Raw genomic sequence first — 27,957 nt, forward strand, 5'->3', positions numbered from 1 at the left:
ATCTCCTTGCTATTATCTACCTTTACGGGTGTAGATCATTCTACGAGGACAATGCTAATTATACCACAGAGGTCGATGTCAAAAATAGTCTCAGTCGGTGTTATTGTCTAATTGGTATCAAAGGCTGTTTAGTGTACAAGATTGGATTTGGTTATTTATATTCAAAGTAAATAATGCTGTTTGTTGTTTTCCCCTTTTCAGCTACGTCAAGGTCTTGGGAGTATTGTTGGTCGTGTCTGTCACGAAAACGGGAATAAAAAATTAAACTGAGAGTTAATAAAACCCGGAAGTATATGTCCTGTCTCTACCACCGGTCGTGAATGAAGGTCAAGGTCACAGCACATTTGACGTAGCAACTTAGTAAGGTCAGCATGGTGGATCGTCCCTGGATTGTTTGCCAACTCCTGATGTTTCCTTCACTATCACCCCAAGCTCTTAACATTATCAGACGTTAGATGACGATGCATCTTGTTGATTAGTAAAGTGACATTGTTTGTGTGAATAGACTGCTCTACGTTATTCTTTACAGCGCACGGACAGCACACATAAAAGATTTGACAAGAAACGCCCATCCCACGTGTTACTCTTACAGGTTACCAGTGTTACAACTACCTACAGTGCAAATGAGTGAGTGACGCAAACAAAATACAGCAGGTCAGATGTCATCACGATTTCGAAATAAGAGAAGATTGTGTTAGTGGAGTGTTTGAATAATAGAGGTTGATGTTGTCAGATAGTCCACCCAAGAGGGGTTCGTGTTCTTACCGGTCCGTTTTGGGGTGTGGTCTGTAAGGATAAAATGCTAATAAAAACATGGACGTGATACAACTAACTATAGTAATGACATACATTCAATAGTTTTTCTACCAACAGTACGAAGTCATATAGTATGACCAGAAATTATTGAGAATTTTAGGAATATGTTTAATTGGATTTCTAGTATAAACAACCTTGACCAGCTATCAAGTACTTGGTTTCATTCAGAGAGACAACTCCGTAAATCCCTTTTCATTAGTTTGTGAAGAGTTATCCCTCTTTGTTTACTTGCTAGCAGACGACATTTTCAGTGATCCTCAGTATGGATGATTTAGAGAAGAGGAAGTTGATTTTAGAGTATTATAACAAGGACATCAGATCAGCTAAAGTGATTTCAAGTATCACCGATCATGAAACCAGAACAAAAGGAGCAAAGGTTGAACTGGTGCTTACAGCATAGAAATTTTAACTGCGACAATGTGAACAAACTGAAAAACCTGTATCAGCATATCAGTCCGTGTGGCATATCTGTGTTAGGGGCAACGCCCCTCTGTGTATTTGAAGGGAATATGAACAGTGAGCGGTACACAGATATTCTCGAGGGACATTTACTGCCGTCATCGCACGTGTTCTATGGACATTTTTGGTTTTTCAAGCAGGACAACGACCAAAACATCGTTCAAAGCATTCACAGGCCTGGGTTCGGACCCAAAATATGACATTATTAGATTGGCAAAGCTAGAGCCCTGACCTAAATCCAATAGAAAATGTTTGGGGACTTATGAAGGAAAGTGTCAATAAGAAAAATCTGACAAATATTGCTGAAATGAAAGAAGAGGTGGTCCAATATTGGGACAGCATGGACCATGACTTTCTAACTTCTTTGATCAGTAGTATGCCCCGCCGCATTCAAGCCTACATTGCTGCCCATGGTGACTTGACAAAATACTAACTGTTCATCTGTCTTTGAATCTGGAGTTATGTTCTGCTAATATTCACATTTAATACGTGAGAAATGAGTGAAAAAAAATAAAATTTACAGTCTTTAAATTCTCAATAATTTCTGGTTGTGCTTGAGGTAAGACGTATCTAACGTGAATAGAATGGCAAGTGTATCTACAGAACGAAGTGCCCCCTGTGCTTCATCCACATGCTTCTGGCATACCATAGACACCATTCTTCCAGTCTGGCTCAGTAGGACTACGAATCAGATTTGAGCTAACCAGGTCACAAATAATATTTCAAATATTTTATCATCAGTGATTGTTGAAAAGGAAGATAAATCAAGTTGTCATCACTTTTTGGCAACGATGCAAGAGATTCGGTAACTGCAAACTGACCTCTTGTATAATCAAATAATTTCGTGTGGCCTTTTTCACTGTAATAGGTTACCAAAGCTGTATAGCTCGAAGCTGACCAAGCGTGAACAGTGTATTCAACCAAGCTATTAAATAATAACTGGTGAATAAAATACATTTACGCCTCAGATACTTCATTATAATTTTCTCGAAATTGGGTTTTCTGCAAATGCGTGCGAGAAGGAACAGATGGTTTCAAACTTGGTTCATCAAGATTCTCATACACATACACGTTATAGTATCATGCAAGCCATGTGCACAAGATGTGTCCTTTTCATCGCAACACCGGAAATGCATCTTTTTCATTGACAGAGCATGCGCAGAGAGACAGACGACAGAGCACTCTACAGACAGACTAGCTTCTGGCCCCGGTTCCAGCAGGTCCAGCTTGACCACCAGCCGCAGACTTGCCCAATACTTACATACTGAGTCTGTTCCCGGTCCGAGTCCTTGGAGCCTACGTACTCATAGACGAAGCAGATGTTGGGGTTGTCCAGCACGGAGTAGTTGTTGCCGACGTCCACAAACAAACCTACACGAGATTATTGTAGATGTAAAACTGTTGTAGCTGGCATCTCAGTTGATATAACATAGACATGAAAGGACAACTCCAGTTCCATGTCCATCACTCGTGATGTGAACTGCTGGGTTTGTGAACTACCTGATCAGTGTAAACTTCAGGAACAATATAAACTGCTTGGTGAATGTGAAATACAAAATCAGTTTGAGGTGAGGTGAAATGGGGTTTAACGGCGTACTTAAGAATATTTCGTGGAATATGTGTGGCTGCTTGTACAAGCCCAGACTGGTTTTATAGTGCTAGCTCAGTGAGATAACATGCCGCAATTTAACATAAATACCTTACTCAGACACATTAAACTGGCTCCGAGCCGACCAGTCCTTTATGTACCAATTAATGCCGAGCGCCAGGCAAGGACCAACAAGTACCATATTTTAATGTCTTGGGGATCTTGGGGCTGGGGATCAAACCCGCGACCTTACGCTCTCCGGGAGGAAGCTCTAACCCGTACACTACGGGGGCGGTCAGAATCAGTTTGAATTGCTGAATCAGAGTGATACCACAAAAAACGATATAAACATGACACCAGTGTCGTAAGAACAATGACAACACTTACCAATGATGAGTTCACAGAACTTGGCCCTGATTGAGTCTGGCAGGAGCTCCGACTGAATACACAGGAACACATCCTCCCAAGTGATATAGCCGAACTCTCGCGTGATCACGTGGATGGCGAAGTCATTCCGGCCCTGTATATGACAATATACTCGTAAACATTGTGAAAAACATTTAACTTATCAATGCCAAATGAGGTTCAGAAATGTGACATGTTTAAAAATCGTCTGTGGGTCAAGTTCTCCACATGCCATTTGCATCACTGACACTAACATGACGGTGAATGATTCAACAGCCCTTTGAAAAGCATTCAGCTTATAGTAGCGAAATTCTTGAGTGAGCGAGTGAGTATGGGTTTACGCCGCTTTTAGCAATATTCCAGCAATATCACGGCGGGGGACACCAGAAATGGGCTTCACACATTGCACTCATGTGGGGAATCGAACCCAGGTCTTCAGCGCGATGAGTGGACACTTTAACCACTAGGCTACCCCACCGCCCCGTGAAATCCTTGATGTGATGCACACACTAGAAGAGTGCTACAGATAAAGACTACTCACAAAGCAGAACGCCTCAAAGAGCTCGAGTTGATGCAGCAGGAACTGATACTTCTCTTCATCATATTCAGTACTGTTGGGCTGGAAACAGTAAAACATAGCATTTTAGTTCACGCCCAATGGATGACGTGCAGGACATGCTACAAGTTAATAAAATTAATTACTAAATGAATTATTCTGGTAGTGGTTGACAGTCCGAGCACCGATATGATGTTAAAAACATACTAAAATACAGACCTTAACATACAGTCTTTGAACGCTATAAACAGAGTTGACATATGTAGCCACCAATCCACTGATACCAGCGTTTTGCAGTCGTCATCGTCAAGAAAGTAATTCAAGACAAGTTTGCCTTAACAATATGCACATGGTGAATTCCACATACACGATCACTCTGACAGTAATCAGTATTCTAAGATGTAATCAATACGCTAACAATAGTTATAATCTGTACACAAGTGGAAAGCATCAGATGATAGATCGTCACGAAATCGTATGTAAACAAATATAGACCCGAGTTGATGGTAATGGAGTGGTGTATGTTCACGTAATCCATGCATTGTCCTGCAAGGCTAGACTCACGTCAACAAAGTGATGCAGCGCCACCCAGTGGGACCCGCTGTCAACAGAGATGTAGACGATGTTCGGCTTCTTGTTGATGTTCTGTCCACGGTCCATTAAGTAAACGCTGTCCTGTAATATCATATCGACAAGATTACAGAATGTAAACGAAATTGATTTGGTTTTAATTAAAAAGCAAATAATGTGTAAGCCATTCGTAATTGGTGACTGGTGTTTACAAGTTCCATGAAAGAGCAAGATTACTTTTTCAATAATGTTGAGTACACCATACTTTGTTGAAAGGATTTCAGGGTTCCATGAAGTTATAGTATATGTTGCTCCAGTTTCTGGAATATGTAAGAGACCGTCAGACTTTTTCTCGATAGAACAAATTATTCATGAAATACTCAGGGATGAATTAAATAAATTCCAACAGTTCAGTACAGTTCCAAGACTGATACACCATATGACAAGTGTGAGTGGTCACTCTGGAGACTGACCTTGTAGGACCGCAGCCACTGCTGCACGATGTAGCTCTGGTTGTTGGGGATCGCCACGCAGTCGCAGACACACAGCACCTGCAGGAGGTCCAGGAACCGGTAGTTCTGGAAGTAGGACAGTTCCATACAGTCAGGGAGATGTTTGTCGCATGTTTTTAGAGGGTATTTCGGTGATGCCAGCTTGATTTGGGAGGGGAGTGATAGTTGTCATGATTGGCCTTACCTGGTTTGACCTGAGCAGTTGAATGAAGATGTCGATGTGGTTGTTGGTGATCCTATCCACAATCTTCCGTTTGTCCCGGATCAACTCGACAATCATAGAGGCCACGTTTAGACCAATACCACCCTGGAAATTTGAGAGAATGTTATAGAGAAACATATTTGAAATTTCATACGTAAAACAAAACACTTTCAGATACTTTTCCGGGTACTTTCGTCAGGCAGAAAAAAGGGAAACATATTCGGCTACCGACAAAACGGGTCAAAATGGAATATCTCTAAGCAAGGAGTTCTTTCCTTACATTATGAAACTAATGAAAGGCAGTGGTACCTTCTGGGTGAACTGTGTCTGGAAGAAGTCGATGTATTTTGCGAAGTAGAGGGCGTTCTTCCTGCTCTTGCCGATCATGTAGGCGTGGAGGACGTCGTAGGCCTCCTTGAAGACCCTGATGAGATGAGCCTCCTCATCCCCGTCTCTCAGTGGGCACTGGAGCAGCTTCACCAGCAGGTCGATCACCTGCATAGAAGGAGTGGACGAACAGTGAGACTTTATGCTGCGAACTCCGAAAGGTCATGCTCCTCATAACAAGAATTTGACATCCATAAATTTTCAAGTTGATGTATCACGACAGATTATACACATTCGACAAAGCAGAGACTGAGCAGCTTACAATGAGTGAGTGAGTGAGTTTAGTTTTACGCCACACAACAATATTCAGGCTATATGGCCGCGGTCTGTAAATAATCCAGTCTGGACCAGACAATCCAGTGATCAACAGCATGGACATCGATCTACGCAATTGCGAAGCTTCCAATGAGGTCACTGTGACATGCAAAGTCAAGTTGGCTGACCACACCATCAGTCCAGCAGCATGTGCCACAAGTACATGTATTGGAGCATAGCCTGAATTGTCTTACCCGTAAGTTCCGCATGAGTTTCTGTCTGTCTTTGTCTGGTTTGTTGTGAGGCAACATGAAGTCCTTCACCTCCCTCAGAGCCTGGAAAACAAGATGATCTTGTACTGGAGATCGAGTGAATCTTGTTTACGTTGGAAGATCTTGAAATCTTGAACTTAATTTAGGGCCAACAGATTATAAAATATATTATCCTGAATGTATATACGCACCATAAGTATCCCATGAGTCTTCCTTGCATTCAATGGTGCTGCACTCCGACGCTACAACGATAAGGTAACAGATACGTGTAAAACAGCACATTGCCGATCATTTCTCGAAAACCAGATATTGCATGGCGATTGTTAATGTAGGCAGTTACTGACAAATGATGCTATTTCCATTTTGGATGTATATAATTATTACCGTATAACCATCATCTACAAAATCGGTCTTTGTATGTTAAAGTACAAATGTGAGTACGTAATGGACTATGGGTTGTTGTACGCACGTCCTGTATCAGGTTGAAGAGGAAGGGCACCATGCCGGCAACGTAGTTGAAGTTGCTGACGTCCACCTTCTCCACCCTCTGTATGGTGTAGGCGTCGTCGTAAACGCTTTCGTTGCTGGCAGACACCTGTAAGCAGAGAAGAAACTAAATGTGACAAATGTACAGTGAAGGATGTCAACGTGAAAGTTTTCACTTCTCACTAACAACAAAACACTTATTACATTACAAAAAGCGCCGTAAAATCTACCTTTCTGACCGCGGCACCGTCCCAGCGTAGACCTTGCATGGATCGCTCATTGTCGCCGTCCTGGTATTGGTGTTTCTGATAGTCTTCATCTGAACAGAGAACATTACATGCACAAATATTAACATGTGACCCGCTAACAAGGAGAGGGTAGTGGAGCTCACTGAGGACAGGTTTTGGTGTTTTCTCGACAAATATATAAACCTATACGATGACTCACGCTCTGCATCGATGTGAAGACAAATTGGTATATAAACAAATGTAAATAGAAACTTTGGCTACATCCTCCATCCTCGAGTGTTTTTTACTTCCATTCTATTTCAATAGATTTTTAATCCCTTTCATTACCTGCTAGCTCGTAATGGAATAGAATTAAATACATTGAATATTCGACGGATGATAACAATTAATATTAATTAGGCTGTAGAACATGCTGTGAACTGGAATTAAGTTAAAAATAGTAAAGGTATGTAGTGACATATAGAAGTCTCAAGCACGATTGTGAGAGAACAGAATAATAATGATATATATGGTAAATAGTAGGATAATGTACAGTTACGTACAAGTGTGTCAACTAGGCAAAAGGTATAGTAGAACTGACAGAAAGGGAGAGGTATATTAGATATACTAGAATATAGAAGAGTATACTAACACTAATACTGACTAATTATAGACCACACTGGGTACTAGTGAGTGAGTTTAGTTTTACGCCGCACTCAGTATTCCAGCTATATGGCGGCGGTCTGTAAATAATCGACTCTGGACCAGACAACCCAGTGATCAACAGCATGAGCATCGATCTACGCAACTGGGATACGATGACATGTGTCAAGTCAGCGAGCCTGACCACCCGATCCCGTTGGTCGCCTCTTGCGACAAGCATGGGTTACAGAAGACCAATTCTAACCCGGATCTTCACAGGTCTACAGGCTTCTAGATGATAATCAACTCTGATAATAAAGTAAGTAAACTAAACATGGTATATGACAGAATTATCATGCTTAGCCACTATAGTTGAGGAATGACTCAGTCTTCGAGATATGGGTACAGGTATAGGAGTATACTGTCTATGTCTGGATATAAGACTACGGTTGGATTGGCCTGCGAGATGTAGGACATCTCGGTGTTACCTAGCCCGTGCATCCGACACCAGCATGACTTAAACACGAAAACATAAACTGACTGTGGACGGGATGAGAATGAATGGAACCTTTGAGTGCATGCAACCAGCATCCTGTCAACATATGTTCGATACGGGCGTAGCTCTCGAACTGGATCTCATCCCGCTCCTGAAAATAAACATCATACACTTGGTTTCAATAATATAAATATCAAATACGATGTTCAGTATCGTACACTATCGCCGGTATCACACACTGATACACATAGTACAGCATAATACAATCGTTAACAATATCATACAATGATTCTAAGGAGTGGAATAGTGAATTGTTGAATCGTGAATAGTAATGATATTCCTGCACAGCGAGGGGTACAGAGAGTGAACCCCTAAATCCATGTAGAGAATCGAACTCGACCTACCTTGAGAACAGAGTGCAGCCGGAATACCGTCCTTGGATCAGAAGGGTCGGGACAGAGGCTGACCTCTGACCTGGAGTCAATACACAAATACTGTCGCGTCAACATGTGACGTAGGCGAATCTGTTGTTCCCAGCGCAGTACGTCACCTAGAAACGTAACGAAATGTTGATGTTATCAATATTTTTTTTATTCCACCTATAGGTCACATTATGCTTAACCATAACCGTATGTTTACTGTTATGTGAAATGAAAACCAGTCTGTCTCACCATCAAGAATACTGTGTTCAGCCTCGATCTGCCAATAGGTGATACCGGAAGTTGATGGAGACAAGGACTTGGGACGATGCTGGTCGATTGCACGTACCCGGAAATGGACTGAAAAATATATATAAACAGTGTACATTTTCACTTCCCCAGTCATATGTGTTTTCTGTATTCAGAGAAGATCAATAAACGGATGCGGATCAAGTTAAATGTAAGTTGTTAAATTTTGCAGTGTCTCCTACCATCTTCCGTGACAACCTCGTCAAACAGGCCCTCGGCGACCAGATACGCCTCCAGCTCTTTGTGGAATAATCGAATCACTGATCCACCCTGTAAAGATGAAATAGTAGCAATGTGAGCAGACAGAGAAATCGGCACTGTCTCGGAAAGACAGCTGAAAATGTGGGTTAACAGGGATTAGAACGTGATCATTTATTAATTCAAAAGACAAAGTTAAAACACCCACCCTGACAAACTTGTCCAATTCCAGAGTTTCTCGCATACTTCCTATGAGTGTAAAACTCGATCTCTCTACGCCAAGATTTAACTCGGACCTGCAAACAAAGGCTTCATATAATGATTTCAGTTACATCGATTGGGTACCGAATAACGTTTCATTTATGAAAACAAAATATCATTTTCGGAGGCTCCCAACTGAGTCGTAAAGTTAATATCTCAGAACTCTATAGTACGCGATGATTAAAGTCAAAGATGGTGACTAATAGAAGGTGACAAAACTGCCTATGATGGTTCAACCCTCAAGAATCTGATGGGTTTTAATCTTGCAAACACTTTAAAGAATAAAATTATATACTTGTAGAAGTGAGAGAAACTGCTATAAGACGCAAAAAGTCCATTGCGAAATCTATGCATTTTCCCATTTGCATCTCGTGATGTGTGTTTATTGCAAAGCTTATTTGTTGTTTATTGTCTCGACCTTGTCCTTGATATTGTTCCAAACTACAATGCTGTGTCTATTTGTGAAGAAGGGAAATAAACTAAACCTTTCGCAATAGAACACACGGCTGCTCTGCTGGGGCCATGCTACCAACAATGAACTATTCTGAGCTAGCCGTATTTCGTGGTCTAGGGTTCACTCGTAACTCTATCTTTCCCCACCGAGAACCAGGCGATCAAAGACAACTATATTTCTGTGGGACACCTTGAACCTATTACTATTCATATCGAAGGTGATATTATACGCCACGTGTTCTGGATGAAGACATCAAGCTCTGAACTTGCCGAGGTGAACTTTTACGGTGTAGGGAGATTGTATGCATTTTGCGCAGGCACCACGTGTTGGTTGCCACCACGCGGAAGGGTGGGGAGAGGGGAGCAGGTGAACAAGCTGGGTAGGAGATATTGTAGAGACGAAAAAAGTAGGGTACTACTTCGAATGATGCAAAAAGCGGGTCAGGATCTATTCGTCAAAGCGACGTAAGGACAGCTGTAACCTCTATAATATAGACCTCCAATAACGTGAGTGCTTTAAAAGGTTTACAGAACAGGGGCCACTGGGTGATTACCCAGACTGTGAAGCAAAGCTTTCAGAGAATTTCTAATGTCAAATTAATATTTTTTCTGCAGTGTTAACGTTTACGAGTTTATTTAATATTTTTTGTAACGTTACACTATGTTCGGTCCCAATTATATTCAGCGCGATTAAATCTACAAGAAACGTAGCTGTTTTTGAAAACACAGCATGTTTATATCCTAAATATATCCATGGTGAAACTGGTTGGTGATCAGTCAGGTAAAATACGGACAACTCCTTTGCTGGAATTGACGCATAACCGGCTGCGTCTTGCCCCGAAACATAATTTCTGTTTGAGGGAAGGTCAAAAAGGGCAGATAACCGGCAAGGTTGCGCGTTGGAATGAAACATTGTTACTGATTGGGGGAAGGTCACCAATAGTTAGATTGAAGGCATGAAGCAAAACTCTTCGACGAAGGTAGATCACAAAGGGCAGATAACTGTGCAATTTGTTATAGATTGCTTGATGCCACTGTAGAAAGGTAAATATGATGAACAAAGAAACAGCGTTATTTGTATGCATGCTGCAGATAAATCTATGCTGAACGTGGGGCAAATAAAAATGATAAGAATTTGTATTTGAATATCAAACAATGCTCTGACATGTAATTGTTTGTCCAGCAAACACAAATGCATAATAGCAAGATTTTCCCAATACTCTTGTGAGATGAAACATGAGTTTCCAATTTTCTGTGATGGATAGTGGTAAAGCCTAAGTGGAATGTCGGACGCCAACAGAGCGCATGCGTGTCAGGTTCCGACTTTAGACAGGAAGCCGGTTGCCAAGCGAGATAATTTCATGTCACTTTGGTAATACCTAAATTGCTGAGGATATAGGTCACGAGTGTTGAGGTGAGGGGGTGCAAATGTACGTGCTCAAACAAAAGAGGAAATATATTCTCCAGCGGAGCACGTTCAAGTTTACTTTAGGGAAATTTAAACAAGAATCAGTTTCTGGTGTCAGACAATGTTTTTTAAATCAGTGTCGCGTTCTTGCACCAATGATCTTTAAACGGCACGCGTGATATATTTGTGAAAGTTCGCGTGGGCGAGTGAGTGGTTTATATTTCAGGCCGCTTTCGACAGTATTTCGGTTATATCAAAGTATCAGTACTATGTTGGGGGAAAAGCTGCATCTGGGATCCGAACAAAATGTCACACATTTCCGGCACGCACAAGAGATGCGACTCTGTACTGCTATTACTATATAGTGTATTAGCGCTTTGAGCATGCACACCCCCGTGGATACAAGCGTTTTGAGCATGCACACCCCCGTGGATACAAGCGCTTTGAGCATGCACACCCCCGTGGATACAAGCGCTTTGAGCATGCACACCCCCGTGGATACAAGCGCTTTGAGCATGCACACCCCCGTGGATACAAGCGCTTTGAGCATGCACACCCCCGTGGATACAAGCGCTTTATAAATGTCCCTTATTGTGAATCAAGTAGGCTATTAAATTTTCTTAACATGTTAATACCTAAACTTCAGGTGGCTACTACAAATTAGACGAATCTATCTTTTAACACGTGTATCGAGACATAACCTGTGAAAGTGATTGGTATTTTTATACCCCCTTTATGTCTTTTCATAAAACGTTTCTGTTTCAGACAGATTAGCTTTATTGGCTCAATACGAAAACTACATCAACGGTGTTTTCATCTTTCAACAAATATGTACCTTGAAATGAGCAGTTCGAGTATTTATCACTGGAAAACATATCGCACCTATGCCTTACTTCAAACCCAGCTTCACAAACCACATTTTAATGACAAAGTGCACTGTAGCGGTGGGTTGGAACGTTACTATCTCTCTCGTCAAATCTCATTTGACGCAACAGGTGTGCTTCACGGTATGGTACAAGGTTGAGGGGTGAGCCAAGGTCTGCGAGGGTGAGTGGGAGGATAAATATACGTATAATCCCTAGCCGGGGGTGGCGGAGCGAAAGCAAGAGGTGGAGAGATTTAACGCCAACGACCGTGAAAACACCCACGCCATAAGTTACCATGACGGTGGAGTGAGGTAAACACGGAAGGCCTCGTACCGGGCTGAACACAGTGTTAGATGACCCTCCGTATCAACACATGTCCGTAGTTAACACCTAGTAAATGAGATCATCATTTAAAGGAGGACATCTAAGGAATGTACCAGAATGTTGTGGATGGTTTAGGGTCGCGAGCTCTGCTACAGTGCATGTGGGTGCAGGGAGTTGCGATCTGAGAGTATAAAGAGATCATTGAGATCCGTGTTTGGGAATTCCACGGTGTATTTTGGGGATACATTCAGCGCAAAAACAAAACATTAGAAGTATTATATCGTCTTTAAACTAATCATTGGAATCTGTGAGGGTGGAGTATTCAAACGTTTTCGAGGTAGTCAAAATATACGCTTTAATGTGCATATAATAGAATTCTTTGATTATCGGATGGACGTTGTATTTGTGATAACAGCTACACCAACTCCACAGCTATTTTGTTTTATCTTCTTAGTACATTCGCCCGCGTTTGTTGGAACATTCAGTGTTTACATGACTTTCAGCCGCCTACATGCTCTATATATTCTCTTTGTCCCCTCTGTAATGAGTGGGCAATGAAATCGATCTGTATATTGAAGACGGCCATGTACCTAGTTTGTATTTCTATCGTATATATGTATAGGTTTGAGAGCGTGCGTGCGTGCGTGCGTCCTACATTAAGCGTAGATGCAGACCATCACAATTTTGTAATTCCTTTTGCTATTGTTTGAAACCTGTTTCACATGTCCCATCCTGTATTCTACAACTGATAAAAATGACCCATCTTCGCTTTTCAAATCGCTTACATGAACCCAAAGCTGCAAGTATACGATGATGTTCACTGCCATGAAAACGTCGTGTCGATGTGATAGTGTTGCAGTCAGGAGGTAATTTGTCCAAAAAGAGACGTTCCCTTTCGTGTCATTAATCCCCAAATCAATGCCAGTTTCCGTCATTCATTTCACGGACGATGACTGCCCGATGAACCAAGCAGTTCGCTTTTCTCTCCACTGACTTCCTAGCACCTGAGATCTGTTTTTTCCACTGAATTGACTCCACTCAAACTTCACAACCAGCTCCTTTAAGTAATTTTAATAATTCTTTTTTATCACCTTCGGCCAACGGATTCGACCGTGAAAATAATTCAGGACTTTCCAACATGAATGTCTCTAAGCAACCGTAAAGGATGCAGCTCCTGAACATGAGCGGGTGATTCTGCTTCAACCTATTGTAGCGTTGTTTAAAGGTGGGCGTGTCCTGGCATGTTTCAGTGTTATTGGTTAAGTCCCTGTATGATCCTCCACTTGTCTCTGAGTGAGGAAGCTTCAAGCTTTTGTTACATTCTCATGGATGCCATATACAACCATTTATATACCGTATCTAGTTTACAGGCCACTATAGCAAGGCATGTGTAGATTTTGAAAACATTCTTGCATTAAACATAGTACATGCTACGTGAGAACGTAAACAAGTATACTTGTTTTGAGACGCTCTCTGAAGCAGGCTCAACCGATCACTCTAAAACCTCATTTAAACCCCTTTCATCCTCTACCTTTCATGTTGGTTATAACCTTGTTTACCTCACTAGTATGGAGTGCCTTTTTAACACCTGTGTTTTTTAAGAAGAATTAAGTACTTGTTTTGCAACAAACCCTACCTCCAATAACAGAAGCAATGTGTAGTTACTATTTGAATAAGATTTAATTATACGACGGATGGTAACTAAATTACACATTCCTCCTGTGGTAGGTGTGTTGCTGTGAATGGTACGAGCACCATGTTGCTAGATAACGTAGACAATGTACAGTCCCAGTCAGCGTTCCCACCAGGTGACGTTAACATGTTGTTGCTATTGTGTGTTGATTGAAAAGCGACTGATTAGGGAGGAGATAATCAGATGGACGCACTCGAAACTAGAATTCGTTTATCTTTTTACTCTGTTAAACTTGGTATTATTTGTATATATTACTTGAGGTTTCGCTTAGTTGTCCCATATTAAACGAAGGTGAGGTGAAATTGGGTTAAACGTCGTGCTTGAGAATTTTTCGCTCATATGACGACGTGCATGCGTGTGTATGTGTATGTGCGGCTGCTTGTACTAGCCCAGACTGAAGCTGGTTTTATAGTGCTAGCCCACTGAGATACCATGCCGCAGTGAAGCATAAATACCCCACTCAGACACATTATACTGACTCCGAGCCGACCAGTCCTTGTTGTACCCATTAATGCCGAGCGCCAGACAGGGACCAACAAGTACCATATTTTAACGTCTTTTGGTATGACGCGGTCGGGGACCGAACCCGCGACCTTCTGCTCGCCGGGCGGACGCTCTAACCACTACACCACGGAGGCGGTCATAGGAAATGAAGAATAAACCTACAACTGAAAGGGATAGGAAAATACAAATGACATCAGATCTTCCGAACATGGTGACTGTACAGATCACAGGCCTTCGTGTATTTGCAAGGATTAAGGATTTAAAAAAAATAATTTTGAGATGATTTTTTTAAAGTAGGATTTAGAAGCTGGTTAGATGAAGACGAACACTCTTTACGGATAGACAGTTTCTTTATTGCAGTGGATGTGACGTTTCGGTGCAGATCCTTCCACCGTCATCAAGCAAATGATACACAACGTATGCAAGAAGGTGAAATAGGTGAGGTGAAGGGTATCAAGTTTTGACAATTAGAGAGGTTGATGTACAGTATGTTGACATAATTAGGCTTGTTGGGATTATAGAGATGATTGAAGCCAGATGGACAAAGGGTGGGTTATTCTTGATTGACCTTGATTAGTTGATCATAAGCTGTAGGGATGTAATAACCTTGATCTCTTGATTGTCGGGTTGAGTCGTTTGATGTTAATTGCTGACTGACTGAGTTTGGCTTTACGCCGCTTTTAGCAATATTCCAGCAACATCACGACGGGGGACACCAGAAATGGGCTTCACACATTGTACCCATGTGGGGAATCTAACCCGGGTTTTCGGCGTGACGAGCCAACGCTTTAACCATTAGGCTACCCCACCGCCCCTTGATGTTAATTGCCTCTGTTTGTAATGGGGAACTAAACGTGAATCTCTTATAACAAATGCTAATGAGGCAAGAAACTTAATGTGATACCTTAAATTCTATTATCTACACTATCTGGCTCTATTGCAGCGTAAGTCTACTATTTACATTATCTAGCTCTATAGCAGCTAGCTCTATGGAACCTCTATTTCGATGCACTAATACATTCTTTATATCAGTCTATCTAAATCCTATTTTGACGAGCTGTCACCCAACTCAAGAAACGACCGAACTAAAGGGAAACCTGAACTCAACTGACGTCTTAACTCAATTACGTCTTAACCCAAGCATAACCTGTACACAACTGACCGATTCGACCGTTTCCCACGTGGTCGAGAACACGTGGTCTGACTGCACGTGAAAAGTCATGCTTCTCGGTGAGCCACGAAGCATGGTGCGTTTACGCGATCTGTTCCAGCTGTTTTGTCTTCAGACCAGTTTGTATAAACTTAATACCCTTCATGAATATATTTCTCCTTGTTGCAGATGTTGTGTATCATTTTCTTGATAACGGTGTTAGGATCTACACCGAAATCCGCATCTATTGCAATAAAGAAGCTGTCTGTGCATTAAACGTGTTCCTCTTTGAGATGACCCCTTACTTTAAATGCTTCACAGTACAATAAATCATGATCATCTCAAAAATGTGTTTTTTAAATCTATAATCCTCGCAAAGGCAGGAGGGCCTGTTGTATAGATGAACGTACCCGCATGAGAAGTTGTCGATCTGGAACGGGTCGCTGGTATGGAAGTAGTGGCCTGGAGACTTGACACTCTCAAACACGATCTGGTCGTACAGCTGGACCTGGTAACAGCACAAGCAAAATTTAAGGTGAGGTGAAATTGGGTTTAACGTCGTGCTTGAGAATATTTCGCTCATATGACGACGTGCATGCGTGTGTAAGTGCGGCTGCTTGTACTAGCCCAGACTAGTGCTAGCCCACTGAGATACCATGCCGCAGTGAAGCATGATTACCCCACTCAGACACATTATAATGACTCAGAGCCGTATAGTCCTTGTTGTACCCATTAATGCCGAGCGCCAGGCAGGGACCAACAAGTACCATATTTTAACGTCTTTTGATATGACGCGGTCGGGGATCGAACCCGCGACCTTCCGCTCTCCGGGCGGACGCTCTAACCACTACACCACGGAGGCGGTCATATTAAACGTGAAGAATAAACCTACAACTGAAAGGGATAGCAAAATACAAATGACATCAGATGGTCCGAACACGGTGACTGTACAGATCACAGGCTTTCGTGTATTTGCAAGGATTAAGGATTTGAAAAAAGTAATTTTGAGATGATCTTTTTAAGTAGGATTTAGAAGCTGGTTAGCTGACGAGGAACACTCTTTATGGATAGAGTTTCTTTATTGCAGTGGATGTGACGTTTCGGTGCAGATCCTTCTACCGTTATCAAGCAAATGATACACAACGTTAACGTATGCAAGAAGGTGAAATAGGTGAGGTGAAGGGTATCAAGTTTTGACAATTGGAGAGGTTGATGTACAGTATGTTGACATAATTAGGCTTGTTGGGATTATAGATATGATTGAAACCAGATGGACAAAGGGTGGGTTATTCTTGATTGACCTTGATTAGTTGATCATAAGCTGTAGGGATGTAATAACCTTGATCTCTTGATTGTCGGGTTGAGTTGTTTGATGTTAATTGCTGACTGACTGAGTTTGGCTTTACGCCGCTTTTAGCAATATTCCAGCAACATCACGGCGGGGGACACCAGAAATGGGCTTCACACATTGTACCCATGTGGGGTTTCGAACCCGGGTTTTCAGCGTGACGAGCCAACGCTTTAACCATTAGGCTACCCCACCGCCCCTTGATGTTAATTGCCTCTGTTTGTGTTGCGCAGTGGAATTGAAAACTAAACTAACTAGAATTAAAGTATCGAAATATGCTATTTGGGAACTAAACGTGACTCTCTTGATTAAACTGATGAAATATGTTTGTATAAACTTAATACCCTTCATGAATATATTTCTCCTTGTTGCAGATGTTGTGTATCATTTTCTTGATAACAGTGTTAGGATCTACACCGAAATCCGCATCTATTGCAATGAAGAAGCTTCCTATGCATAAAAAGTGTTCCTCTTTGAGATGACCCCCTACTTTAAATGCTTCACAGTACAATAAATCATGATCATCTCAAAAATGTATTTTTTAAATCTATAATCCTCGCCAAGGCAGGAGGGCCTGTTGTATAGATGAACGTACCCGCATGAGAAGTTGTCGATCTGGAACGGGTCGCTGGTATGGAAGTAGTGGCCTGGAGACTTGACACTCTCAAACACGATCTGGTCATACAGCTGGACCTGGTAACAGCATAAGCAAAATTTAAGGTGAGGTGAAATTGGGTTTAACGTCGTGCTTGAGAATATTTCGCTCATATGACGACGTGCATGCGTGTGTATGTGCGGCTGCTTGTACTAGCCCAGACTTAAGCTGGTTTTATAGTGCTAGCCCACTGAGATACCATGCCGCCGTTAAGCATGACTACCCCACTCAGACACAGTATATAGACTCGAACCGACCAGTCCTTGTTGTACCCATTAATGCCGAGCGCCAGGCAGGGACCAACAAGTACCATATGTTAACGTCTTTTGGTATGACGCGGTCGGGCATCGGACCCGCGACCTTCCGCTCTCCCAAAATTTAAGGACGGTATTTTCCGTACTGACATGGCGAATAAGATGTGTGTGTGAGCGCGTGCGTGCGTGCGTATGTGTGTTTACTCACTCGTCTAAAGTTGATCTGCCATGATACATTTTTGAGATATCAAAGAATTAGTATACGCGGTTCTCACAAGATCGCCATGAAGGGATGTCTCCTGATTAATGGATCTTCAGGAAATTGTTTTTTGATACGGTATATATGCTAAATATAGGCATTCCATGTAAAGTGTGAAACGGAGAACGCTCTTTATATTTGCTGCACGTGGATTTCATGAAACACGTGACATATGGTTGTTCTTAAGTAAGGAAAGCGTTCATTGTCTGTGAATGATTGAATACTCGGTTGTGTTTGGCGACATCACCTTCATAATTTTGATAATATGTACCTACAAGTCGTTTTTATTATAAATTTTCCATCAGACACACACGAAAGGAAACGTCTTAATTCTGCGAGTATTTCTGTAGGTCAAGAGTATATGTGTAGTCTCTGCGAGAGTCAGCTGGGTTTTGCATGTATGACCGTCTGGAAACTAGAACATGTGTTTCTCACTGTGATGGGAACTATGTTGGTGCGCATAATGAGGAGATCATGGGGAAGGCCCGTCAGGTGGAAAGTATACCTCTCATTGGCGCTTCCTGCAGCGCTCCGGCAGCCCCACCCGTCAGACACCTGACCCGGCGGTCAAACCCGTCAGACACCTGACCCAGCGGCCAAACACTCAGTGGCCTTGAAATTGGCTCTTAACGAAGAAGTGGGCAGTGGCCAGGTTTGCCGAGTGACACAATAAGAATGAACAGAAATTGGGGTCAGGGTTTGGCAGAGCCATGTTTGATGAATTCGGGAACTTTGGCCCACCACAATTTTTACAGGGGAGGACCTTTGCCCACAATATAAATTTTGCCTATCACAAAGACATTTATTTTCACATGGGACAAATCAAAGAGTAATTTCTTTTGATACCTGTTATAGTTTAAAATTGATCACACTTTAGTTGCACTTCACCAAAGCTTCTCTGCTGGAAAAACTTACATAGCATTTGTATATGCCTTCCTAAATGCAAAATCACAGAATGTGTATGCTATTTACATGTATTAGACTGAACTGAAACTATTAAAGTGCTATTCATTTTTGACTATCAATGTGCTATATTATATGCTGTTTCTGTGTATTTAAATAAAATGAGATATACATATTATAATGTTGTATTATAGTGGTGGGCAAAATATTGATATTGTGGGCAAAGTTCCTCGCCTGTACAAAGTGTGGTGGGCAGAGATCCTGTGGGCAAAGTACCTTGTGGGCAACGTTCCGTAAACCATATTTGATGGATCTAGCGATAGCGTGTGTACTTGTGACTGATAAATCTAATATGTAACTCAAGACTAATTCCTTCGTATCAATACTAAGCTATGGTTTAGATCTAACAGGCCAAACGTAAACGGTAACGGATAAATATGTGTATCATCCATGTGAACTGGGTTCCCAAATAAATGTTAAATAATGACAGTGCCCCATCATTGAAGAACCAACTTCACTTCTTCTGGGACCCATGAACTTGACAACGAAGTTATTTTCTGGAAAATGGTCGATAATGCTTTCAGATCAGAAACCACAGCTTTGAGGATCGCTTGCTACAACTTTTCTTATAGTTTGATACGTCCATTTCATCTTAGAAACACCTGTAAATTCCACAGAAGCATGACATTCCCCAGAGTCACTAAAGACTTCAGGCTCTGTTTGAAACCCTCATGCTGCGGGTTTCCTTTTTACAGGACGTTTAGCGCCATCAAATCAACACTACATATTAATCTAAATTAAAACCTCGGTAACTTCCCGTGATCAAAGAACCAATAGCGATACTATACAATCTCGAGTCATTTACCCGTAACTGTGATTTAAACACTTAAAATGGAAATCACTGGTACCCCCCGTGAATTGAAACTAGACTACGCCTTGTCTGTGAGCACCTTGTTCATAGCTATTGGGTCAAATGTGAAACCTATGCAGGCGAGAGTTCACAACTATAATGGCCGACCTGTCTCGGGTGGCTCCACCTATACACTGTTTATTAAGACTGACTGGTTCTACAGGATACGTACCACTTCGCCTTCCGACTTCACTTTATACCGCGGAAGTATACGGAATTGAGCGTTCTTTGCATTGAATTCGTGCATGGATACCTGGAAGAGATAGAACGTTGTATATATCATACTAATAGATGTATATGATGGGCAGATGATAGCCTGAGAACAAATACACTGGGGTAAACACGTGGGAAACGTTATCAATCATTCCCTTCATGGTGAGGCGCTTTTACCAATGATTCCTTTCACGGTGAAGCGCTTTTATCAATGAGTGCAGATTTTTGGTACTGCACACATCCCCGTTCGGTTGAATTAATCTAGCCGCTGAAAGGACTGAAGACAGTTTATCATTCAATTGAAAGGTCTCCAGACACATTAACAGTCTTTGTTGTGTAACAGAGAAGAAACTTCGTTTGTTTGCTTACCTTTTGGAAATACGTACAGAAATAGTTAAACGAATGTTTAACCTGTGCGTGTGATAATCTGCGTAAGAAACCTGGCATGGTATTTGAGGAAATGGGCGTGGCAGTTCAGGAAGCGAGTGATTACCTTCATGTTGTTCTTGTCCTTCATACTGGTGTGCGTTGTGCTCATGTGAACAAACTTCCCAGAGAATGTGTGCTTAAGCTGAAAGAAACCGAAATAAACATAATTAATTTTTAAAAAAGAATATTTATTATATCAAACAGATATTCTCAAATCGGTCGAATCACATCTTGACGTTTCATTCATCATCACAGCATAGTTTGGTGTTACCTTTAATCTGGTGGAGTGAGTGAATGAGTATGGTTTTATGCCGCTGTTATGAATATTCCAGCAATATCACGGCGGGGTCCACCAGCAATGAGCTTCACACATTGTGCCCATGTGGGGAATCGAACCCGGGTCTTCGGCGTGACGAGTGAACGCTTTAACCACTACGCTACCGCACCGCCCTTCCTGGAAGAGCATATCCTTCTTTAATGAACACCAGGTGTCAAGGCTCTAGCTTTGTAGTTACAGTTTCTTGAAAAACATTTGCTGGATTTGTTTTCTATTTACAATGACAACCAAAAGAAAACGTAACTGTATTGTGGGTCACCAAAGAAACGGGAGATATATACATAATTTTTGTGTTTTGTGATACATATAGCGAGTAACTGACCTGTACAATCTCGCCATATCGCACCCTCTTCCCATGCTGTCGCTTCTGTTCCGCCTCATTGTCTTTGTTCTCCGCTTCCGCCGCCATCTGTACATAGGACAAGGGGGAGATAACTTGTCAATATGAGCCCACATGCATGTGATGGTTAATTGTGCATAATTTGTTCGGATTTGTTATATGCTGCAGATGGTAGTATCCCTGCGACACTACGGTGAACAGCAGCACAATGGTCATCGTGGCACAGAGGGGCATAACACGTAAACTTCCTTGTGCATCAAAGGGGAGATAACTCATTTTTATAGGGGATAACAAGCACATTCATCTTTTGGATTGTGACAGTCGATATACCAAGCAGGAAACTGCCACGCCTTGTGCGACTATATGCACATTGAAACTAAAGATTTAGATATGAATTCGGAGCTGCTGGGAATGTTTGAAAACTGCACGTAGATAACCACGGAATTTCAAATGTTGACACAAGATATACTACTCGAGTAAAAGACAACAAGTAAAAATATACACTATTTGATATCATAAGCAAAAGACAAACATGGAAAGAAGGGATGGGGCCAATTGACATAAGTCGGCAGGTAAAGCCCCACATGTGGTTGGGTAAGGTAAGTGCTATATCTTTGATAAAAAATATTTCTTGGCAGGAGAAACCCGAATGCTTACATCTCGGATACAGGTTGTAGAGACAACATGTCCTTGGAGGATGAGAATGATGTATAACATCCTATATTTATAGGGTGCATGCATATTAAGGAAACAAGCATGTTGGATGCACATTTCAACTGCAGTCAAGATTGGATTGCATACTGCACTCACTTGTGTTATATTTATTTTATTGAAGACATTCCACTGATTATGTTGCTGTTATTGATTCCGAATATTACAAAACGAAATATTGTCATGAAATGTTTGTCAGTCCATATTTGACTACCCGAGAAACCGTTACACCTGTGCATTTCTATAGAATGGGAAATGCCTATATGAAGTGGGGTTGATTTTTTTAAATACGACAAGGAATGCACTTTAAATAACAAGTTGTTATTCATAACTGTATTGGATTCAGTGTGCGAAATGGTATCCAAACTTTGCTAGCCAGTCGGGCTAGCTATGCCTGAAAGTTACTAGCCCAGAGAATAATTCACTAACCCGAAATTCGAATGTAGACATGGGTTTCATTATTAAGCTGCTAATATGATGAACTTTTTTATAAGGCCATAATCTTGCATGATTTAAAAGTGTGTTATAACTTAACAAGTGATATATTTACAAAATGACCCCATAAACTGCGGAGGTTTACTGGCCCGACTGGATTTTCACTAGCCACGGGCTAGCGGGCCTGTGGCTATTTGACACACACTGAAATTGGATTCAGTGTATATTTTTACCTGAATGTTTGAGGGGTCGCTTTCGATGGGCAACAGGGAGGGAGTAGAAAGGGTCAAAAGGGTACATAAACTTGCTTTCTTCGCGTAAGACTATATAATTCATAATCTGTTTCATAACATTAACTGACCTTGGCCTGGTTGAGCATGATCTTGATCCCTGGGTCTGCAGCATCCGGGTTCTGTGACAAGGCAAGCCATTTCCGGTATTTCTTGTTGAGTTTGTACCTGTTCTGGATGAACATTTGGAACACCACAGCTGAAATAAAACATTCAAATAGGGTCAATACATAATTTTGACATTGCCTTTATATAAAGGATCCCAGACATTAATTTAATTTTCAGACCGAAACAAATCTAGACTTGCCTGAGACTTGCGCGTATTTTATGAATATATTCGTTTTAGTGGTGGTATGACATACAAGTTGTGGCTGGGTAAACGAGGGTGAGAGGGATACTGACCTTGAGGGTTTGGAATGTTGACGGGTCTGTTGCGATCCTGGTTGGAGTACACACAGAGGCCATTGTTGGTGGAGCTGCAAGACAAAACCAACAATACAATACTGTGCCAATTTAGGATACATAAAAATCTCAGCCAAGTGTCTACTCATATGATTTATTTCAACACGAATTGATAAAGTTACATTTATCCAAAGCAGGCCGAGGACATGTTTTCTTTTATCTACGAGCGTTGATATAATTGATATGAGAAGATATGAGAAGACACGAGGGTGAGATTCTGTTTATCATAAAAAACCACCCTTCACTAGTTTTCAATGACAAATGTACACCCCTGAACACGGTACTGCCATCAGACTTGCAGAGCGGCGATGTCATAGCATTGTGACGTCATCAAGTTTTGACACAACACTGCAGTCATGTAATTGATGTCAGGGCATTGTACAAAATTCTGTCAAAACGATATCCCCGAGAAGATATCGTTTGATCTTGCACAAGCAATATCTCCAGTAGAACACAGTTTTGGATGATGAAGTCCATTTCAAACATTATGTGAATGTTTGTCAACGCCATTTTTACCAATATCAACATGGAACAGAGTGAAACCAGTGGTTGAAAGCATGGGCACGAGTCATACAATCTGGGCACAATGTCACGTCATCGGGTCACCCTAACACACAAGCAGTTATAGTACCTGACAACCCGGACTATTTCAGTACGCGACAATCACGGGTTGCTAAGGACGAAGTCTATCCCGTTATTTAACAAGGTGTCAAGCCTTGACATAGAAACCTAAAGGGCAACATGACAAAGAACCCTTGCTGGGTTGATCATTTAACCTATGTTGGAAAGAATTGCACGTTCATCGTCTCTAAGCATAAATGGATTTTGCGAATGGGTCTCCCGTAATTAATGCAAGTGTCATAATAGTAATTTACATGCTTGAATGTACTGTGTATATTTGAAATGGTAAAAGCCGAGGGTGTAGCTGACACGCCGATATTAAAACTCACTCATTTCCCAAGATGTTATGTCATGGGTGTCAATATTTATATATGATAGTAGACATTCTGGCTGAAAGATCGACAAACACCTTGGGGGTACATATATTTCTGATAAATGTTACCCCGTATTTTAGTATTAAAAACACAGGCATGTCTGAGCAGTCCTGAAGATAGTACAGGCATCGTGTCGATGTGTTCTATATGAGCGTGATCTCTCGCGCACCTGTTATATAACGGTAAACTATGTGCAACGTGGTATTTCGGCTGATGCTGGAGCATCTGACGGACATATGAACGAGGCGTCGAACAAAGTGGGACATGTGAATGGAGTTGTAAAACAAATTAGCAGTTAACTGTTAACATTTCCATACAGATATATTAAACTGAGGCTAAATCTTAACATTACAACCATCTCTTTTATAAACCAGCTTTTTTTGCAATGGATTAAGCGTTTTGGTTTGTCTTTTGATTGTTTATAGAATTTTAGTTAAACCATGTGTGTCAGGTTGATTGGAATGGAAAGCGAATGGTTTCTGTATGCGCTTGAACTGTTTTTTGATTACCGCAATATTCCAGCTGTATGGCGGCAGTCTGTAAATAATCGTGTCTGGACATGGCAATCCAGTGATCAACAGCTTGAACATCATCATGAATATGTGTCAACCAAGTCAGCGAGCTTGAACACCCGAACCCGTTAGCCGCCTCTAACAAGCGTGGGTTTCTGAAGACCAATTCTAACCCGGATCTTCAGGGGTGGCTTTCATTGAGCTGTCTGGTTTCCGAATGAAGCACCGGAGAGCAGTACCTTTGTCAACGTGAACTGTTTTGAAGACGTTAGTTAATTATTGCCACACCAGCTGCCAGACTGAATGGGTATTACATAAAGCCTTGGATAAATGACTTGTGTGCTGATGTTAAAAACACTTTCTGCTTGTTTTCTGAGTAAACACTTTAAACCTTTTGCATGGATTTAGTTTGTAATTTAAAGGGAAATGTCAAAAGTAACGCGATGGTTTAAATGTCATATTTTGGTGTTCTGTCGTGACTGATCATGTGCAGGTTTCCCCGAGGAGAAGGTTATGTTTTAAAGTTAAGTGTTCCAACCGTCTCAATGATGATGCGGTTAGTTAACATCTGGTATAGCTTTGTAATGATCAAGGACATCAAGAATGGGCGTCGCATATTTACGTCGGACAACAACGTATATATGATGTACACAATCATCCTCTTTATATACTACCCATCAAAAATTTAGACTCACTTCAGTGGCTGTTCTAATCTAGATTTTGCTAAATATTCCATACTGTTTAAAGTTACTGTTTACACATGAACTGATGCATTGTAAAACAAATTCGTAACGTTAAAAAGATTAATGTTATGAGGTCAATAAATGATGAAACACAGTGAGAGTTGGTGAATTCTTAACAAAACTTTACACCAAAACGTAGTTCACATGCACGATATTTGCACATGTTTTTCAGCAATATGATGCATGGTCCTCGTGCACTTCATCAGCATAAGGTTTGCAGCTGGTTCCCCAAAAATAGTGGACTAATTCATGTTCGATGTAACCACATATATCTATATACACATAACATATAGTAAGTGCTTTAAGGGAGTCTAAACTTCTGATGGGTAGTATATTTGAAATACTTTCGCGTCTTCAAGGAGTTCATGTTTATACTCATGGAAACGAATAAGGGAACACATGAAAGTACAAGTGTTCCTTTATTCTTTTCCAGGTTTCTTCACAAGGTATGTATTGCACTGTGGGTGAAATTCTGGAAATATATAAAGCAACACTTGTACTTTCATGTGTTCCCTTATTCGTTTCCATAAGTTTATATATTTCATTTACTCTTGGTTTAAAAAAATACACACTTGTGATGAAATGAGCCTGTTACAAAAGCAAAATTGCTAACGATATAACATCACGCTCCAAGTTGAACAAGTGCTTTATCCATGAACCAAACACGGTTAACTTAATTCAATAAACAATTTCTCTGGCAGAATTTGCACTGATGCGATTTTCAAGCAAATGTACACTTGTCAAGCACTATTAAGTTAGAACAAACAACTACAACTGAGATTAAATTGTACCAGCACACGTTATACTAATGTAGTGTTTCCATGCATATGTATCTCAGTGGCGAGCACTGCACACTATGCAAACTATGTCCAGGTATTAACAATATCACCTCATCAAAACACGACTGCAACTCCTTTGCTTTGCGACATTGCAGCATGACGTCCCCAAGCCTACGACCCACCTACTCAGACACTGCGGCTGTTGGAATGTTGATGGAAGCTACCACGGTATGCAATTACACGAAGTTGGCCTACCCAGTTCATTATGCTAACCAGCTTCATCACGGGTAATGGCTAGTCTAACATCTCGGTGAGGAGGGAACTCAGGGGTCAGCGTATTTAACGGTCATCGGACGACGTTGACCCAGCAAACGTGTACGTGACGGGATGAGACAGGGCGACGCTGTGACCCCTAGTTTACATGAAGTTGGGACATCACAGAATCAAGGCAACGTAATTGACCTTAACATTACCTATTGTTTGCATAGTGTCTCTGTGAACATGTTGTGTACTTGGGGATGGCACTCGAACATGAAATGTTAAACTGACGTTAAGGTTATGTCATGAATACCTTAGTGGACGTCTTCTGGACGTCCTCGTCTGTCATTGCTGTGATTATACAAGACTACTGCATCCGTTAACTATAATATATAGCAGCAAGCCATCTGACTTCATCCTGATCAATCATTATGAATGAATACATTTAAAGTTTCAGTCTGTAAAGCAGTTAAAACAATATATTATATAAACATAATGAAAAATATTTAATTTAATAGTAATTTATTTATTGTATTTATATTTGCCAATTTTTCATGATCCTATGTTTTGTACATAGCTTGAGTTGATAATGCCTTGTATTTGGAATAGGAACACAACATACACCCCTGCAGGAAATGCTTGTAATTTCACGTCTTCAGTAAGTCTTAACCGTTGTACATTGGCCTTAATCATGCCAGTCACGTGATGTAGGACAACATGACATTTGGCAAGTCAAACATGTCACAGTCTTCACGTGGTGTAATGACCGCTTTTCAAACACTGACCAAGCCTGGAACGTAGCTCAGCATGCCAGGCTAGACTCATTCACAAAGGTTATCGAAACCTTTTCCGTGTTTGAAAAAAAATTCAAAGGCGACCATTGAGCAAGGAGCTGCGGGTATTATTACTGTTTTAATGTACATGTATATATATATGCATTAAATATATATACTCATGGGAACGAATGATGGAACACATGAAAGTAGAAGTGTACCTTTATTCTTTTCCAGGTTTCTTCACACGGTTTGTATTTCACTGTGGGTGAAATTCTGGAAATAAAGGAACACTTTCATGTGTTCCCTTATTCGTTTCCATGAGTATATTAACAGTACGATAACCTAATTGTTTGGTTGTCCTCTTGATCGCTTTTGACTACATGACTTTTGTAATGAAACCGTGTTGACTTCTTAACACGGATAGCGTTTGTTCCCCAGTTCATAGCAGGGTATCGCAATTTTAATAATCGTGGTCTGGAATGTTGGTCTTTCGTGCTCAAAAATCAATATTTATTTATTTACCCCACGAAGATGTTATATACTTAGATGCGGCAATTCACACCAACACGTTATCTGTTAATATTGAAAGTGTTGAATATAGTGTATAGAATCAAAGGGGAACCCGCCATGTTATATTTACTCCTGAATACATTAAACATTGTATATGAGTATTACCTCCTCTCCCATTCAGCCCTGACAACACCCTCAAGTGGCATTAACAGCGGTGCTGCAGTTTCTAGAAAATGTATTTCCATGTGCAGCAACGTAAAAAAGAATCATGTAATCATAACAGTAAAGCAAGTCAAACAGCAAGGGCTTGCCCTTTGCCATGAATTACCAACCATGCCTTTGGTATCTAATTAATTCTCCTTATAAAGGCAGGCCATGTC

General features: G+C 41.1%; 1 protein-coding gene across 10 annotated transcripts in view; it reads right to left on the reverse strand.

Annotated features, from left to right (window-relative positions):
* The window catches only part of LOC124259212 (inositol 1,4,5-trisphosphate receptor type 3-like), a 177,526-nt gene that overhangs the window by 28,891 nt on the left and 120,678 nt on the right, over positions 1 to 27,957 (reverse strand). For 8 of the 10 annotated variants that reach the window (XM_046693310.1, XM_046693317.1, XM_046693315.1 and 5 more), the window contains 23 exons: positions 22,945 to 23,018; positions 22,614 to 22,741; positions 21,089 to 21,175; positions 20,494 to 20,571; positions 19,960 to 20,040; positions 15,869 to 15,966; positions 9,008 to 9,095; positions 8,784 to 8,871; positions 8,545 to 8,652; positions 8,278 to 8,423; positions 7,946 to 8,024; positions 6,739 to 6,827; positions 6,492 to 6,617; positions 6,214 to 6,264; positions 6,005 to 6,085; positions 5,418 to 5,603; positions 5,091 to 5,213; positions 4,868 to 4,972; positions 4,389 to 4,499; positions 3,810 to 3,887; positions 3,251 to 3,383; positions 2,537 to 2,646; positions 766 to 786 (listed from right to left, as the gene is read on the reverse strand). In XM_046693310.1, the coding sequence (XP_046549266.1) occupies positions 766 to 786; positions 2,537 to 2,646; positions 3,251 to 3,383; positions 3,810 to 3,887; positions 4,389 to 4,499; positions 4,868 to 4,972; positions 5,091 to 5,213; positions 5,418 to 5,603; positions 6,005 to 6,085; positions 6,214 to 6,264; positions 6,492 to 6,617; positions 6,739 to 6,827; positions 7,946 to 8,024; positions 8,278 to 8,423; positions 8,545 to 8,652; positions 8,784 to 8,871; positions 9,008 to 9,095; positions 15,869 to 15,966; positions 19,960 to 20,040; positions 20,494 to 20,571; positions 21,089 to 21,175; positions 22,614 to 22,741; positions 22,945 to 23,018 (2,269 nt within the window). Of the gene's footprint in view, positions 1 to 765; positions 787 to 2,536; positions 2,647 to 3,250; positions 3,384 to 3,809; positions 3,888 to 4,388; positions 4,500 to 4,867; positions 4,973 to 5,090; positions 5,214 to 5,417; positions 5,604 to 6,004; positions 6,086 to 6,213; positions 6,265 to 6,491; positions 6,618 to 6,738; positions 6,828 to 7,945; positions 8,025 to 8,277; positions 8,424 to 8,544; positions 8,653 to 8,783; positions 8,872 to 9,007; positions 9,096 to 15,868; positions 15,967 to 17,401; positions 17,500 to 19,959; positions 20,041 to 20,493; positions 20,572 to 21,088; positions 21,176 to 22,613; positions 22,742 to 22,944; positions 23,019 to 27,957 lie in introns of all 10 variants that reach the window. The other 2 variants (XM_046693318.1, XM_046693319.1) reach the window with 2 other exon arrangements.

The sequence above is a fragment of the Haliotis rubra genome, unplaced genomic scaffold (assembly GCF_003918875.1).
Source record: "Haliotis rubra isolate DU_JTF1 unplaced genomic scaffold, ASM391887v1 Scf713, whole genome shotgun sequence".
In the NCBI taxonomy this organism is placed as follows: domain Eukaryota; kingdom Metazoa; phylum Mollusca; class Gastropoda; order Lepetellida; family Haliotidae; genus Haliotis; species Haliotis rubra.